At 42.4% G+C, this 18,897-nt stretch overlaps 1 protein-coding gene across 1 annotated transcript in view; it reads right to left on the minus strand.

The window, feature by feature from the left end:
* Positions 1 to 18,897, minus strand: part of PDK3 (pyruvate dehydrogenase kinase 3) — a 150,758-nt gene that overhangs the window by 22,588 nt on the left and 109,273 nt on the right. Inside the window, exons 6-7 of the mRNA XM_073616436.1 lie at positions 17,196 to 17,273; positions 12,774 to 12,850 (exon numbers count right to left, since the gene is read on the minus strand). Of these exons, the coding sequence (XP_073472537.1) occupies positions 12,774 to 12,850; positions 17,196 to 17,273 (155 nt within the window). The remainder of the gene's footprint in view (positions 1 to 12,773; positions 12,851 to 17,195; positions 17,274 to 18,897) is intronic.

Consider the following 18,897-nt stretch of genomic DNA (forward strand, 5'->3'; position numbering starts at 1 on the left):
GAAAGCCGATCCAAATGTGTTTGAGAGGTGGTGAGGAGACGATATGTTGCATCCTCACCACCTGATTTAAACCCATGAGTGCCGTGTAATGCACACGATTGCGACACGGTAGTATGGCAATTAGGGGTTTAAATCAGGTGTGAGGAGGCGACACTGTGCCTGGGGATCTTTGACTTCTCCCATGTTGTTCAGGTAGATCTCCACCTCTTTAAGGTTGCCTACCCCTGCCTTAGTGTACTGTTATGTACACGTACATATACAGTAAACTGCATAGGCTTATATTTACGCATATACAGGCACAAAAGATCAGTCTGTGCAGACAGTCCTGGCCATTTTTTGGAGATTAATGCCGCGTACACACGAGCGGACTTTACGGCGGACTTTGCCCGGCGGACTGGATTTCGTCGGACAATTCGATGTGTGTGGGCTCCAGCGGACTTTGTTTTCTCAAAAGTTGGACGGACTTAGATTTTAAACTTGTTTAAAATTTATCCGTTGAAATCGAGTCCGGTCGAAAAGTCCGCTCGTCTGTATGCTAGTTCGACGGACAAAAAGGCACGCTAGGGCAGCTATTGGCTACTGGCTATGAACTTCCTTGTTTTAGTCCGGTCGTACGTCATCACGTACGAATTCGACGGACTTTGGTGGATTGTGTGTAGGCAAGTCCGTTCATTCACAAAGTCCGTCGGAAAGTACGTCGAAAAATCCGCCGGGCAAAGTCCGCCGTAAAGTCCGACCGTGTGTACGCGGCATAACAGTGTACGTGTGTGCAATGATTAAATGATAGCAAATAACCATATGACCCAATGATGGACAAGTTAAAAAAGTTATTTCACTCACTGCCAATTTTGTGTTCCCCCCAGGGCACTAGTACTACGGAGGAATTAAACTAGCGTAAAGGTATGTATTTCAGCAGTATTTTAGGGATCAGAGGAGGAGTAGAGTGTAATACACTTGCATCAATTTTCAGGTTTAGATCTACTTGAACCACTTGCCATCTAGGGAAATTTAGAAATTTTTTACATACATGTTAAGCATTATGTTAGCATTTTTGAAGAAGAAAATGACTTAAAATCCCCAAACATTATAGATTTTTGTGAAAGCAGGGCCCCCGGAGAAAAAACTGGTGGCTGTTGCAATTTTTTCTTTTGCAGGATATTTGTGCAGCCATTTATTAAACGCAAATTTTCAGGAAAAAATACACTTAAATGAATTTTAGTGCACACAAACAAAAAAACAATACACATTTTGTAGTGAAATTTTAAAGATGAAGTTGCGTCAACTAAATAGATTCCAAACATGTCAAGATTTGAAATTGCGCCTGTGAAATGGCGACAGAGTACAGTACCTAAAATTCCCATAAATGAGGCTTTAAAAGCCTTTACAGCAGGGGTCTCAAACTGGCGGCCCTCCAGCTGTTGCAAAACTACTAGTCACATGAGGCATTGCAAGGCTGACAGTTACAAGCATGACTCCCACAGCCAGAGGGATGATGGGACTTTTAGTTTCGCAACAGCTGGAGGGCCACCAGTTTGAGACCCCTGCTTTACAGAGTATGAGTTTAGAGTTAATCACGAATTAGGACCTTATAATTATTGCTTTCACTCTGGGATACCTCACACATGGGATGCAATCACCATTTACATTTGCGTTCCGGACCTAGGCACGTGTTTGCATTTGCGTATATGTAGGGGGTAATATTTTTGTGTAATTTTTTTTTTTCACTTTTAAGTTTTTTCTTTTTCATTTAACTTTACTGCTATCACAAGGGGGCAAACAAGCCCCCTTGTGATAGCTTTGGGCAGGTGACAGGTACTCTTTACAGAGACATCAGGGGTCTATTAGATCTGATTTCTCCCCTACCATCTAAAGGAGATAAACAAGAACAGATTGTGCTTGGTTACCTGCTTCCCTGCCTGTTCTCTGATCTCCTCATTCATCAATCAGGGAGCAGATCATAGGCGTGTGCACAGGGTGTGCCGGGTGTGCCCAGGCACACCCTAATCATCCCATGTGCATTAGTGTTATCGCTCTGTGTAGCAGCAGGAACATGGCAAAGATCTCCCTCTTACTGGCTCTGCCATAAGAGAAGTGTCTATGATCTTCTCTTTCACTGTGCCGGCAGGGAGATCAATGTGCCGGGGGCATATATATGTAGGCACATACACATGCATGTGTGTTTGAGCTTAAGGGTGCACACTCTAATGCAATAGGCTGCGCACACCTATGGAGCAGATGTTCCTTCATCTCCTCTGTGGTAAGCCCACAGTCCATAATCCCATAGCACACGTTCCTGGAATGAGCTCTTAAGGTACTGGGTGCTGTAGCGACCACCAGCTGGATACTAGAACCTGTACGATAAGTAGATGTTCGCCAGCACACCAAGGATCATCAATTTCGTCCAAATGGTTTTTAATCAAGCCACACAGGACCCCTTTTGTCAGACACGTGATGAGTATATGTGAGAGTTTACAACCAGTTTAAATCCATATTTTCTATCTAGGAGGTGCGCAGAAACATTAAATCTCATATCAGATCATCTGGATGGGGAACACTGATCACTGTATAGGTATCAGCAGTCTGAGATATTTGCTGTTTTGGGCCAGTGGTGGAGTTCTGTTCCTGTGTGCTTTTTTTGGCACCAGAATAATTAAAGCACCACGCACCAAGAAGACTTAAGACGACATTGAGTCAAAATTACTACTTTCTATGCCCGGGAATACTAATTATAAAAGTAAAATAATAAGGTAATAAGCTTAACATTAGAATAGAGTAGCTATTTAAATGCCCAATTATTAATAAAATGGTTGCTCAAGGACTGCATATAAGACGGCACCACAATATATCATTGTGGAAAGTGCCAATCTTTTCTTATGAAATGAACTGCTTGCTGCTTCGTGCCACCCAAGTAGCGTTATCCCTTATTATAGCAGTAAATTGCTCTGTAACCAGGTTGAACTGTAGCCAAGATCACGATAGTGATACCGCTAATTCTGAACAATTATGGCAAGGCATTATATCCTTAACTGGATTCCAATACACACTGTTATTAATTTGATTCAGAGTGGAAAATGTCACGGCTCCAAAGTAACTAGTTTTGCTGGACCACAGTGCTTCACGGCTCCCTCGAACAGATGTGCCATTAATAGTATTACATTTACTGGAGATGTTCTGGGCATAATAAAAGAAGTATTTCCCCTTGTCATATTTTCCCAGGAGTCGAGGCTTAACTTTTTATTACCCTTCTGTCCATGTCTGGGAAGTGACCTCAGCCAGGAGGAATTAAACGACAGCTTGTTTTTTGCCACAAAAACAGAAATTTGCTTGTGTAGGGTTTCCTGTGAAATCAGAGGCGTCCTTGGTTAGGTAAGCTATTCTGTGTGCTAGAATTACAACAGAAAATAAATGGGATGGTGATTTACAATCTCCAATGTCTATTATATTACTAACTAAACTATATCTAATACGGAGCAGACATAGACAGAGGAAACACTACATTCATTTGTGACAGTCTGGTGCCTAGGTGGCCTTTAACCACTTGCTTACTGGGCACTTATACCCCTTCCCAATCAGGCCAATCAACAGCTTTCAGCTCTGTGGCCATTGTGTGGTCATGCAACACTGTACTGTATGAAATTTTTATCATTTTGCAAATAAGTCATGTTTCTCCTTCACTGATGTGCACTGATAGGCTGCACTAATAGACACTGATGAGATTGCACTGATATGCGGCACTGATAGGCGGCACTAATGGGCACCAATATGCAGCACTGGTGGGCAGCACTGTTGAAGAGGCACTGATGGGCAGCACTGATGAGCAGCATTGATTGGTACTAATTGGCACTAATGGGGCTGCACTGATAATCAGTGCCCTGATTATCTGTGTACATGTCCCTTGTCAGTATTGCTGGTTACCGCCTCTCCTCTCCTCACGCTGTGACAGCATGTGAGGAAAGTACTGCTGATAACTGGCAAGTCTGTTTACACTGTGATCAGCTGTAATTGGACACAGCTGATCACGTGGTAAAGGGCCGCTGTGATTGGCCCTTTACCACAATCTGCATACCTCCCAATGGTTTGAAATGGAAATGAGGGACAATTATCAGCAAAAGTATGCAGCATAGGACACACCCCCTGCCACGCCCTCTTAAAGGAGAATTGTATAAAAAAACAAGATTGGTTAAACCCACACATGCTTTTTTCCCACTACTATTCCTTTGTATTGGCTTTTGGAATTTACAAATGCAGCAATTTAGAATTTGGATGAAAGGTTTAGCACTGAGAAACACTTTTTGATAGATAAAAAGTGCATTTTATATACAACTATACAGATCAGACCAAAATGAGGGACAAATGAGGAGCAATGAGGGACAGAGGGACATTGCTCCAAATCAGGGACAGTCCCTCGAAATCAGGGACAGTTGGGAGCTATGCAATCTGTGATTGGCCCTTTACCATGATCTGTGATCGGCCCTTTACCACTATCGACCCTTTACCACGATCTGTGATTGGCTGTGTCCTAAGAACACAGCAATAACAGAGCGTGCGAAAGGCGTGGTTCCAGGAGGATGTCCATGGACGCCCTCCTAAAACAACAGAGCCGCGCTGTAGCCATCTTTCAGCTATAGTGCAGTAAGGAAGTGGTTAAAGTGTATCTCTAGGCAAAAACATTTTTTTAATCTTTTTGTATGGAGTAAAGAATGGTTGTAAACTCTACAGGCAGTCCCCGAATTATGAACGTCCGACTTACGTCCGACCTATACTTATGAACAGAGGCAGCAAAGTGTCACTTTCGGCTGCTTGCACTCCACATTGGTCCTGGAAAGCACCGGGTGGCCATCTGGCTGCTCGCTGCCACCTACTGTCCGGCAGGCCTGTCAGTTTAAGCAATCCCTCATCACTGCATGGGCAAAAGCATCTGGAACTTGTGGAACTGGTGAGATAGTTTATTATAACAACCCTGGCTATGTTTGTTGTCCCCCGGGCTGGAAGCATTGCGGGCACTGTCTGAGGCCATTACTCTGTGCGCACTACTATAAGGGCGTATGCCCTAGTTTCCACCTGTAACTTACTGTACTGTTTATAGTTGGTCAATAGGTTTGGTCTTTTTTGTTTGTTTAGCAAAAAATAAAAACCCCAGTGGTGATTAAATGCCACCAAAAGAAGGCTCTATTTGTGCGAAAAAAATGATAAAAATTTCATATGGGCGCAGTCACAACAAAAGGGTCCTTGAGCGCTATAACTGTCAGCCGTCTATGGAGGTATGCATATCCTGGAGAATGTAAAATAAACTGAAGCACAGTGCAGCAGCCAACCACTGGAAAAGGTGGATAACAAGACATATAAAACAAAAAAGCAGCGCTCTATGGGACCAGCATAAAAACTTGCAAACCTTTAGGCAAGTAAAAGTGATTTATTTGATGCATGCTTGAGAGAATTAAAAGCAACTGTCAATGGTAATACAAATTATAGAAATTTGCAAAAGCAATCATAAAAACAAATTGTCATTATTGATACCACCAAGACATCCAGACAAGGGGTTAACATCAAACGGTAGGCTTCAACTCTCGGTCATGGGGTGGACAACCGGATCTCTGGAGGGAGCCACCAGAGTGGAAAAACCAGGGTCACAACTGTGAGTCCGGTGGCTGGTCGCGGGTATCAGACCCGCTGTGCCGCAGGAGGTGTGTTATAGTGCACTCCGCTGGAGATTGGAGCCAGAGAAGCCGATCAAGCTGACCGGGGCTTTTTGCTCTATATATGGGTGCGGTGTTGCAAGACCTCGCAATTGTCAAAGTGTGAGAGTGCTGAAAACTGAAAATTGGCCTGGGCAGGAAAGGGGTATATTTGCCCAGTAAGTAAGTGGTAAAACCTGACAGGGATCCTAACTCTTTCTCTTAAGCTTAAAAAATGTTTTGGCCATAGGTAAACTTCAGAGGAAAGAAATCAGCTGCCGGCAGCAGTGTATGGTAAAAAGTGAAGTCTTATAAAATGTTCCTATTATCAGCTGGCATGGGTCAACATAGAAGGTGAGAACTCTTGTCTTGCCTAGGGTTTCTGTGTTCCCATTTCCACTACGGTCACTGGTATGTACTGGGTGCCCCAGTTTCTTTCCATAGTCTAAAGCATTCTAATAGGTTAAGCATCCAAACCTGGCCATTGAGTGTATAACTGTTGTATAGGGACCCTTGAGGAACTATGACAGATTGATTATGTGCTCTGTAATGTGTTTACTATCTTTGTTTCATAAATACATTATGTATGTGCTCAATATACAATGTGTATCATTTTAGATTAATAAACATTTGAAATATCATTGTGAAATGTGAGGATAGACATATGGAAGGTGTGCCATTTCTATGTTTTTTTTTCAACAAAAAAAGTTTTTTTTTTTGTTTGTAAAAATGTGTTCTTTTACACGTGGCTGGAAGAAAAAAAAAAATTAAGTATTTTTTTTTTATAAGTTTTATCTTCCCAAAGAAAAATATATCACTTTTTCACAATCACGCCTTATTCATGTCATCGGTTTTTGGCAGTACCTATATTTGTGAGCAACAGTTTTCAAGGATGAAGCACGCGAAGCGCAAAATCACATCCAAAATATCTGATGAGCACCTTGAGAATTAATTGAGAATTGCTACTACATCCTTCGAACCAGATATTGATGCGTTTGTTTATCCAAAACAGTGTTTAATATCGCACTAGGTTTATGTTACCCTCTTTTACTTTTATAATAAAAAACATAAGTTTACTCATATAGGTATAGTATCTATATCAGTGATTGTCTACCTGAGATGTGCCCGACTTTTTCTGCTCATCAGCTATCCTTAGGACAGGTTCACACCATAGAAACGCAGTCTGGATGCGCTCCAGATGCTTTTTTATGCGTGTTTTTGATGCGTTCTAGTGCGTTTTTGATACGTTTCAGTGCGTTTTTGATGCAGTCCAGTGCATTTCCCCTCTTTTTTTTTTCCTTAACCTTAAATAAGAACATGGGTGTTCCAGTACGTTTTTGATGCGTTTAGGTGTGTTCCCGTGAATTTTTGATGCTTTTTACAGCGTTCCAGTACAGTCCAGGAAAAATGCAGCATGTTCTACTTTTTTTTCTGGAACTGCAAGCACTGGTGTGAACTATGCCATTGAAAACCATATAACCTACTTTCTATGCGTTTTTGATGCAGAAAAAAAGCACTGGACTGCATGTGGTGTGAACTGGCCCTTATTGTTAGTGTATTTTATGTGTGACCCAAGACAATTCCTTTTCTTCCAATGTGGCTCAGGAAAGTCAAAAGGGTTGACACCCCTGGCCTAATATGTTTATTTGCTATGACTGTCAGCTCCATCTAGTGGGCGTAATGTGGTATTTTTCTAACTGAGGAAAATTTGGATTACAGCCACCAGATGGAGCAGACGATAATAGAAAATACATATTTTAGACAAATTATGTGGATTATCCACAATGGCTGTTCGAATGCTTGAGACAATTGCACAGCAAATATTTTATAAAAAGACCCGTTACTGTTCAAAAAATGGTAAAAGCCTACAGCCATTCTAAAAGTCTGTTGCTCACTGTCATGCAGCAGAGCTGGATATAGCATATGCCCATATAATATATTCAGATGAAATAATAAGAATGTGTGGATAAAATATTTATTGGATGCAGTGTGAAATATGAGCTAGCAAGTATGAAAATGTGTGCCTGTAAATCTAATGCTAGAAGGCATGTACAGGATTATTAATACAGGCAGGTAGCTCATGCCCTCTGCTTGTAGTGCAATATCCTCAGTTCTTGCTTCGTTGCCCTTTGCTGGTACTCAGAGCTCAGAGCACGTACATCCTAATTCCCAATCCTTAAACCTCCACTAATGCCTGTGGCAATCCCTTTAGCTCTATACAAACAGCTCTGTCGTGGAAGTATGTATGCAATGTCACCAAACTGGAGAAGATCAATAAGCCTCTATCCACTTCCCAGGCATTCGCACAAGCATTTGCATGTCTTGCCTGCAGTACCAGGTTTCATGTGCAGGTGGCGCTGAAGGCATTGGCTTATACTCCTTGTTCTCCTTCTCTGCCCGTATGTCAGCGTGCTGCATTGAACATGGAAGGATCAGAATCAGATGTCAACGTTCTTTTTTTTTTCCACTTTTTTAACGAGACTGAGTAAAGCAAATTGCCCAACCCCATAAAGCATATGTGTCTGTATTTGTTAGCTGTTTTATGAAATTCACCCTGCAGATTTAAAGTGCTTGTAAACCCTCATATATATATACCCAGTGAAGTGAACGGCCTCAGGTAATACACAAAATTGAAACAAATCCCCCTACATAGGTTTTACTTGTTTATCTGCTGTATTCTCTTCCCTGCAACCCTTCAAAAGGGCAGAAATATACAAATCTTTCTTAATCTGTTAGGAGCACAGAGAAGGGGGCAGAGAGGCTGCAGTTACACTGTGTGAGAGCTGATTGGAGAAAGGGAACACACCCCCTCCACACAGCCAAAGAACTGTGTTCTGAAAAGACAAGCTGTTGTGCTGAGCTCTCCCCCCCCCCCTCCAGACACAAATTTATCTCATGTGTCCGAAAACTTCTCAGAAGTGACTCATGCTGATAACAGAGGCATCTGAGCAGCAAAGAGAAAGGACACTTAGAGCTTTGGGGAGAGATAAGTAAAAACTGCAAATATACACTCACCGGCCACTTTATTAGGTACTAGTATCAGGTTGGACCCCTTCTGCCTTCAGAACTACCCTAATTCTTCGTGGCATAGATTCAACAAGGTGTTGGAAACATTCCTCAGAGATTTTAGTTTATGTTGATATGATAGCATCACGCAGTTGCTGCAGATTTGTCGACTGCACATCCATGATTCAAATCTCCCGTTCCACCACATCCCAAAGGTGCTCTAATGGATTGAGATCTGGTGATTGTGGAGGCCATTGGAGTACAGTGAACTCATTGTCATGTTCAAGTACCCAGTTGTGAGATGATTTGAGCTTTGTGACATGGTGCATTATCCTGATGGAAGTAGCCATCAGAAGATGGGAACTCTGTAGTCATAAAGAGATGGATATGGTCAGCAACAATACTCAGGTAGGCCGTGGTGTTTAAGCAATGCTCAATTAGTACTAAGGGGCCCAAAGCGTGCCAAGAAAATATCCACCACCAGCCTGAACCGTTGATACAAGGCAGGATGGATCCATGCTTTCATGTTGTTTGTGCCAAATTCTGAGTCTACCATCTGAATGTCGTAGCTGAAATCGAGACTCATCAGATCAGGCAACATTTTTCCAATCTTCTATTGTCCAATTTTGGTGAGCCTGTGCGAATTGTAGCCTCAGTTTTCTGTTCTTAGCTGGCAGGAGTGGCACCCGGTGTGGTCTTCTGCTGCTGTAGCCCATCTGCTTCAAGGTTCGATGTGTTGTGCGTTCAGAGATGGTGTTCTGCATACCTTGGTTGTAACGAGTGGTTATTTGAGTTACTGTTACCTTTTTGTTATCTCGAACCAGTCTGCCCATTCTCTTCTGACCTCTGAAATCAACAAGTCATTTTCGTCCACACAACTGCAGCTCACTGGATATTTTCTCTTTTTCAGACCATTCTCTACAAAGCCTAGAGATGGTTGTGCATGAAAATCCCAGTAGATCAGCAGTTTTTGAAATACTCAGACCAGCCCGTCTGGCACCAACAACCATGCCATGTTCAAAGTCACAAATCGGTTTGAACTTCAGCAAGTCATTTTCACCACGTCTAGATGCCTAAATGCATTGAGTTGCTGCCATGTGATTGGCTGATTAGCACTTTGTGTTACCAAGCAATTGAACAGGTGTACCTAATAAAGTGGCTGGTGAGTGTATGTGCTTTGCTCAGATTCCATGACTGAGGTTTACAACCATTTTAATTTATTCATAGCATAAATCTTTAGTGAATGTTGGTTCATGCAAATGGAAATTTAAAAGCTGGTGTCTTTATTTGTGGGGCACTGAATGTGCAGCAGAGGTACGAAGCATTGAGGGTGCAGCCTGTCCTCTACAGAAATCCATTGTCACTGTTAAAAACCAAAGATTTCCCATCCCTATCAGCAAAAGTCCAAAATGCAGCTTTAAAGTGCTTCTGAAGGATCAGCAAAAAGAAAAGAACATGGTTTACTAACCTGCTCTGTATAATGGTATTGCACAGAGCAGCCCCTTACCATCTCTTCTGGGGACCCCTTTGGCACTGTCCGCTCCTCCTTTTCTAGAAGTGCCCTCTCATCAAGCTGTGTGCTAAGAGGGCACTCCTACAGGCTCGCTCTCAAGACAGGCTGTGTGCATCTATAGACACACACAGTGCAGCTCAGCCCCGCCCCCTGCTCCTTCCTCATAGGATTAGATTGACAGCAGCATGAGTCAATTGCTCCCACTGCTGCCTCTGTGTCCTGTGAGGAGGGGAACAGAGAGCCATGGCACTGCAGATGGGCACAGGGCTGGACTGAGCTATGACTCACCTAAGTACTTGGGGGTGCAATTACCAATTAATGACATGTACATCCATATATAGTGCAATCAAAAAATACTGTGTATTAAACATGCAAGAACTATATTAAATTAAAAGTCAATAACAATATAATAAATTAACTCCTTGAATCAGATGTGTGTGTGCTCTTCATTAAAATCCCACACGCTGGTGATATACAATTGAAAATGTGTCCCCAATCGACTGGTAGGTGAAGTAAAGGTCCATACTCACCAAACGATGTTGACCCTTATTATGGTACGAAGAGAGGTCAAACAAGCTTAAAGTGTAAGTAAACCCTCCTATTGTTTTCAGCCAAGGAAGCTGCCATCTTTGCCTCTGTTTAATCTATAAATGCCATGGTAATGCACATGTGATCAGTTATGACACCAGCCATTGGATGGTTTGGTTGAGAGCACAACCAATGGGAGTGTTACATTTCCGGTATATGCTGGAAATTAAACTGTTATATGGATGGGTTTACTTCCGCTTTAAGCGGTCTACGTGACCAAGGAATCCCCAGGACAGGCTCCGACCAATATCTCCTTGCTACGATCCATAATCCAAGGGTTAACCTCATAGCAATCAAAAAGAAAACAGGCTCCTCTTAGTGTAAAAAAGTTTTTCCTTTTTAATAGAACTTTTAAATTACAGTTGCCAAAGAAGATTGAATCCTTATTGTCACAAACATATTGGCATCAGAATAACCTCACAATGGCTAAAATGGGCTAATTTTGCTGTGCACCACCTAGAGCCTTACACGCCGCACCGTGCATCCTAACTTGATGCGTTTCGTCATCAAAAATGACATCATCAGAAGCGGATTATGATGTCATTTTTTGATGACGAAGCGCGTCAAGTTAGGAAGAACGGTGTGGCGTGTAAGGCTCTAGGTGGTACGCAGCAATATACCTGAGCTCATTTTAGCCATTGTGAGGTTATTCTGATGCCTCTATGTTTGTTACAATAAGGATTCAATCCTGTTTGGCAACTGTAATTTAAAAGTTCTATTAAAGAAGAAAACAATTTTTTACGCTATGAGGAGCCCATTTTCTTTTTGATTGATATGAGGTTAACCCTTGGATTACGGACTGTAGCAAGGAGATATTGATCGGAGCCTGTCCTGGGGATTCCTTGGTCACGGAGAGCACTTAAGCTTGTTTGACCTCTCTTATTGTACCATAATAAGGGTCAACATCGTTTGGTGAGTAGGGACCTTTACTTCACCTACCAGTCGATTGGGGACACATTTTCAATTGTATATCACCAGCGTGTGGGATTTTAATGAAGAGCACACACACACATCTGATTCAAGGAGTTAATTTATTATTTTGTTATGGACTTTTAATTTAATATAGTTCTTGCAGTATTTTTTGATTGCACTGTATATGGATGTACATGTCATTAATTGGTAATTGCATGCGCTGTCTGTTCACGGGATTTCTCTGACATTTTTTCATTATCAATCACACGATTTGAGAGAGCTGCTGCATAATTACTCTAGATATTCACTGTCAAGTCGCGAGTGTTTATATTTTTATAAGTACTCTATAAGTACTTGGGGGTAGTCAGGGACAACTACTGAAACATTGTTTTTCTTAATGCAGGGAATGCATTAAGGTAAAAAATGTTTTGACTTTTGAAACACTTTATATTTCCAAGAACTGGGTTTGCCATTTGAGAGCTGGAAATCCAAATGTATAGTAAATGAGATTCAGTCCTACACACACAGGTGTGCATTATAATTATGGAAAAAGACCCAATGAGCATTCGATTGGCAAACTGATCGTTGGCCAGCTTATAATTATACCCCTGTGATGGCACTGGCTCCCCAAGTGCTCTTTGTCTGCAATGCAGTCTGTTCATTACACTTTTATCACAACATATTATTTGAGCGCACCAAATAAATCTACAAAAAAAAAAGCTTTTTTTAGTTACTGACCCAATTGTTTTCAGAAAGCACGCAAAGCTAGAAGAGGGTTTAAAAGTTTAAACACTTTTTAATCTTAAGCCCATCTGGACGGTGTACCGCACTGCTGCTGCTACAGTGACACATTTACTGTCTTCTCTGGTTTTATGTAACAAAATCTAAAACAGTTACAGCACAATACAATAAAGCAAGATAAATCATAGTTTCACGGAAATATGTGAATTACTATTTGTAACTATTAAAAATAAATAAATAAATAAAACCAAATCTAATTTGACTTTCCTGTAATAAAAAAAAATAATAGTGTAATTACCAAAGAAACTAGTTGAAACCATGCATTACTAAGCACCTACCTTAAATAATTCAAATAGCATGTGAAATAGATGAGAGGGCACATAGACCACCTGCAGAGGTCTGCCAGGAGCCTTAGCTGTAAAACAAGAGCAAATACATGAAGTTCATTCTGACATGACAAAGGAAAAAGACACTATACACTATTTCGTTTTCTGATTGTCTATATCATGGGTTTCCACATTTTCTAAACAAAGGGCCTGTTTACTGTCCTTCAAACTTTAGGGGGGCCCGACTGTCCTGGTGTCACTGGAAGTAAATAGTGTCCCCTCTTTGGTATTAGGGGGGTCAGTGGGGGGAATAGTGCCCCATCAATGGTGTCAGTGGGAGGAATAGTGCCCCATCATTGGTGTCAGTGGGAGGAATAGTGCCCCATCAATGGTGTCAGTGGGAGGAATAGTGCCCCATCATTGGTGTCAGTGGGAGGAATAGTGCCCCATCATTGGTGTCAGTGGGAGGAATAGTGCCCAGTTATTGGTGTCAGTGGGACAAATAGTGCCCCGTCATTGGGACGAATAGTGCCCCGTCATTGGTGTCAGTGGGAGAAATAGTGCCCTGTCATTGGTGTCAGTGGGAGAAATAGTGCCCTGTCATTGGTGTCAGTGGGAGAAATAGTGCCCCGTCATTGGTGTCAGTGGGAGGAATAGTGCCCCATCATTGGTGTCAGTGGGAGGAATAGTGCCCCATCATTGGTGTCAGTGGGAGGAATAGTGCCCCGTCAATGGTGGCAGTGGGAGGAATAGTGCCCCGTCAATGGTGGCAGTGGGAGGAATAGAGCCCCATCATCGGTCTCAGTGGGAGGAATAGTGCCCCATTGTCAGCGTCAGGAATTATGCCCCACTATTGCTGACAGTGGGGGGGGGGGGGGGAATAATGCCCCAAGGGCCAGATAAAAGCAAGCAAAGGGCTGCAGTTTGAAGACCACTGGTCTATATAATAATGCACATAGCACAATAGTTATATGTATATTGTGCTAATTTGTATTACTTTGCACAACATCCTTAAAGTAGAACTTTTTTATTTTTTTCATTTTGAATAGTGAGGAAGGGTTATAACCCCTTTAAGAATTTTTTTTTTTACCATGTATCCCATTGGGGATATTTCCCTTCACTTCCTGTCCCATTACCAAAACAGGAAGTGAGAGTAAATCCGTGCAAATTAAGGGAATTCCCTTGGATCCCCATTGGAAAATTTGCCCTCTATTACTTTTCTGGGACAAACCAAAATTTGGGATTTTCTCTTACTTTCACTTTCAATGATAACGGTAAACAGGACAAAAAGAGAGGGTGAGTCTCCTTATCGGCGCACAGACAGTATTAAAAACGGATAGATGTGGGTTTGACTCAGTGCCGGTTCACACTTGTGCGATGCAGGAAACCCTGCAAATCCACTGCGGGTTCCCGCATCACACCCGACTCGCACAGCAGTTCACACTGCCATATGCGAACTGCCCACGCGATCCAATTCTGGGTCCTGTGCGAGTTTGGTCCGAATGCGTTGCGATATCAGCCATACTATCTGTATGGCTGAAATCGCATTGCACGGACATTGCATGTGATTTGCACTGCAGTGCGGTGCGAATCACATGCGATCTTGCACCACACACTGGCGTGAACCAGCACTAAAATGAAAAAAAGAGTTTTGCCTTTATGGCCAGTTCACACCACAATTTTTGCATTCTGAATGCATTCCTGAAAGTGTGTTTTTGATGCATTCAGGTGCATTTTTCCCCCTATTTTTTTCTTCATAAGGACATGTGCATTCCAGTGCATTTTTGATGCGTTTTGCTGCATGCCAGATGTGTTCCATATAGAAAAGAATGCATGTTCTATTTTTGTTGACTGCACTGGAACACGCTGCACTGGTGTGAAATATGGCTATTGGAATACATGGAAAACACTGTCCATGCATTTTTCATGCAGACTAAAAGTGCACCGGACTGAATCTGGTTGTAAAGGTTCGCGTTTTTCACCTTAATGCATCCTATGCATTAAGGTGAAAAAACATCTGACAATACCGGACCCCCCAGCCCCCCCGTTTTACTTACCTGAGCCCGTTCACCTGCTGCACTCGCCCCTGATGTCCTCTTCGTCGCTCAGCCTGGCCGTTGATTGGCTAGAGTGTATGGATTCAATCACATCTAATGACGCGACGCGGCGCGCCGGGGGATGGGCCGAGTGATACAGTGAGTGGCTATAGCCGCCGGCTGTATCACGAGAGCGCACCCGCATGAACTAAACACCATGCGAGGGAGCTCGCATGAAGGTGGTTAGGTCTTGTGGGGTGGAGCTGAGACAGCCGCCAAGGGACCCCAAAAGACCAGGTTCGGGGCCACTCTGTGCAAAACAAGCTGCACAGTGGAAGTAAGCATAACATGTTTGTTATTTATTTTTTTTAAATTGCCTTTACAACCCCTTTAGCTTAGTAACACTTTAATATCAACTTACCACTATAAAGATTTAAATTACTTGTGTTTTTAAAGGGGAACTCCATACAAATATATAGAAGAACCATTCAATCCAAATACTCATACTCATACATTAAAAATATTTATACAACTATGTATAAATATAATACAATATTTATAAATATATTTATAAATGTACATATATTTTTATAGCTATTTAGAAAATATGTATAAAAACACTTTTAATACATTTGATACTTTTAATACATTTAATGAAAATAAATAAATTAAGAAAAAAATATATAGAAGTAGCTTTGGTACCTGAATTATTGTTTTTAAATATCAACATCTGGTAATCCATTGTCACAGCAGAACACAGAGAGCGAGGCTCAATACTCTGGGCTAAGAAATCTCTACTGCACTGCACAGTGCTGCCAGGGAACACACTTACAGGAGAGTACTGCACAAGGGTGAACTTCTCAGTGTTCTATGTCCAAAGGCAGCAAGGGGTCCTGGACAAGGGTGCAGTTTATCCCTGGTTCACAGTGAATGAATGCAGCTTTCAAATCATGCGACTTAAGTTGAGATTGCAAAAAGCTGCATGTCAGTGCGACTTGGTTGACATCTGTGCGAGTTCATGCACAGATGTCTATGCAAGTAGCACCTGAAATTGCACCAATTTGAACGGTTCAATTGGCGACATTAGGGTGCGACTTGTCATGCGATTTGGACCTGTCAAATCGCATGACACGTTGCACCGATGTTGACTGGGGCTAAGTCTCCAGGAAAGGCCAGGACAGAGTAGAAGCAAACAGTAAGATTAACACCACATCATTGTTGGCTTTGAAAAGCCAAAAAAGACTTCAAAGGTGTTTGCATTTTAAGTTAAACACTCATTATTTAGATTTGTCATGCTGTGTTTCTTACAATTACTGTAATTGCCACCCCCCTAAAGTGAGCTGTATCAGCCTGAGTCCTCTTGAAATTGAACTCTAAGAAATGTTTTTTTTTTTTAGATATTTGCTTTGTAAAAATAAATGACCTCTAATGTTGGTTTTCCCACATGTGGGGATGCTGCTGTGTTATTGAAAACTCTTAATTTAATTCATCCTGTCACAGGTGCACTGAACTTCTGACACTTAAACTTAGGCCGGGTTCATACTGCTGCGACATGGAAGTCGGACGACTTCTGCTCTGACTTTGCCCTACTTCTTGTCCGACTTCCATGCAACTTCAATGAACGGGATCCAACTTTGATCCGACAAAACCAGGCCCTTTGAGTCTGGTATGAATCTTGAGGGGGGGGACCCCACGCCAAAATGAAAAGAAAAAAAACGGCATGGGGTCCCCCCCCCCAAAATCTATACCAGATCCTTATCCGAGCACGCAGCCCAGCAGGTCAGGAAAGGTGGGGGGACAAGCGATTGTTCCCCCCCTTTCCTGACCTGCCGTGCTGCGTGCTCAGATAAGGGTCTGATATGGATTGTGGGGGGGACCCCATGCTGTTTTTTTTGGCGTGGGGGCTTCCCTCAAAATCCATGCCAGACTGAAGGGTCTGGTATTGTCTTGGAGGGGGGGGGATCACATGCTGTTTTTAAAGCTGACATGGGAGAGTTGCAGCATCACACCGATGCTGCAGCATATACATGAGTATGTATGTTTATTTTTTTTTTCTAAACCCCATATATTTCCTTTAAGGTTTAATGAGTGAAATCGGGTGTGTAAACGACACATCAGTCTTGTGTCCTGTTGCCCAGGTCTGTCTCTGAAAAGATTATAAGCCAACCTTTGTGATCTGACCACGCTGTGTAAACAGCAGTCATTTAGAGGATTTACCACTAAAGCCATTAAGATATCTTTCCAACGACAATTATAATTAGACACAGCACCGAGACCTATATAAAGTTGATTTAAAACTTAGAACTTGAACAGATAATACTATTTTTAACAGTCAGATATTGCCGTTGCTATTTACACCTATTGTTTGGAACTGAGAATACAGAAAAAAACTATTTACCATTAAATTCTTCAATTTTCAACTCAGGTGCAGAAAAATAGTATTGCTCACACAGCATCTTTGCTGTTTCATAGGCATCTGTTGAAAGAAAAATAAGTTAATAATGCTATAGCAAAACTGCAGCATAACAAAGCTAAAAGCTTAAAAAGCTTAAAAGCACCAACATGGCAGCATACTAGTGATAGGCTCCGCCTCTCTTCCACTCCCTCAGGACCAGTGAATAGCATAAATGAAAGGCCTAGATAGGCCCCACCCCATTCTTCTTTTTTTCCTCATACCTCCACGCACCAGTGAAGAGTAAGCAGTACTATGTCCCCACCTCTGCCTCCGTGCAGCATCCAGCTGGGTTGAGCCTCTCCCAGTTCAAAGTCCCAGCTCTTGGGCCACTAAATTGCACTAAACAGCCTTGGAACCCCTTCTGTGGGTCTTGATGGGGCCCTGCAGTGTTTCCTCTTTAGGAACGAAATCTGCCAGTAAGTGTCTGCGGGCTGAGGCTTGGGGGGACCAACTAGTTCATTCATTTCATTCCTTTAGTCCCTTGTATCTCACAGGGTTGCCTATCCCTTTTTGTTTTTCTTTTCTGTCTCCCTATAGGTTTCCCCCTTTTTACCTTGATCTTTACCTTTTCTGTGCCTTCTTTGGCTCCATTTTTTGAATATGTTTGCCCTTTTGCTTTTTTTATCCTTGTGGGGTCTGGCCGTGCTGCCGGGGGTGTCCCCGGCCTCCTCTTAGGGCGAGAGTGGCCACCCAGGACTGTTTTTCTGTGCTGGAGACGCTCTTGTTGATCATCGGGCTGCACCATTCTGCACATGCGCACTGGCCAGCAGGAGTACCATTTGCCATTTTTCTTTTGGGAAAAGCTGTCCTCTTGTTAATAATGAGGGTCAGAATCCCGGGGCAGATCTATAGATCTCCAGGGATAATTAGAGGGGCTCAAACGGTCCTGGAGGTTTGGTCAGGCAGAGCCTCTTTTGCCTGGCTCTGGATCGTTCTTCCCTCTACTTCCTGGGACAGGCGAGCTTTCCTTCAACGCCCCCTGCTGTTTGTTTCAGGTATGGCACCAAAAAAACAAAAAAAAACCCCTGTGTTTGTATATACGTGCATATGCACATATTCGTATGTGTATGTATGAGCAATCATTTATTTATTTCCCTTAGACTTTTGTTTGAAAAAAAAAAAAAAAAAAGGAACACTTTTTCATTTTTTTGTTTCCAATATATTTTTCTCTTTTATCTCTAAACCTTTCGCTCTTTGATGCTATTTTCCTTTTCAGCTATCCTTGTTTTTTTCAGCTGGCCATCCTATTTGTCCTCAAACCATGATTCAGTCGCCATTTTTACAAAAGACCCTCAAATTCAAAGGTGGGAGACCATCATGTGGTAAGTTTCAGGAAAAGAGTGCCTCCCTGCGGATTGCTTTGAATTTTTTTAGCCGCGCATGCTCATGCTCTCCAAGTTCAAGAGCCACGGAAGGCAGACGCTCTTTGGAGGAACGTATCCCTAGATGCCGCTCCCATTCAAGGGGAAAGTTCCAAGGATGACGTCTTATCGTCTCTTCCTAGAGCAACGCTACCATCCCAGCAAAAGTCCTGCAGCGCCTATGGCGCAATACATGAGCCCAATAGGCTGGTGAGTAAAGGCTGCCTGCAGGAGTTCGCAGTTGACAGTTAACACTCAAATATCATTGTTATTGAAGACATAAG

The sequence above is a fragment of the Aquarana catesbeiana genome, linkage group LG02 (assembly GCF_042186555.1).
Source record: "Aquarana catesbeiana isolate 2022-GZ linkage group LG02, ASM4218655v1, whole genome shotgun sequence".
Classification (NCBI taxonomy): domain Eukaryota; kingdom Metazoa; phylum Chordata; class Amphibia; order Anura; family Ranidae; genus Aquarana; species Aquarana catesbeiana.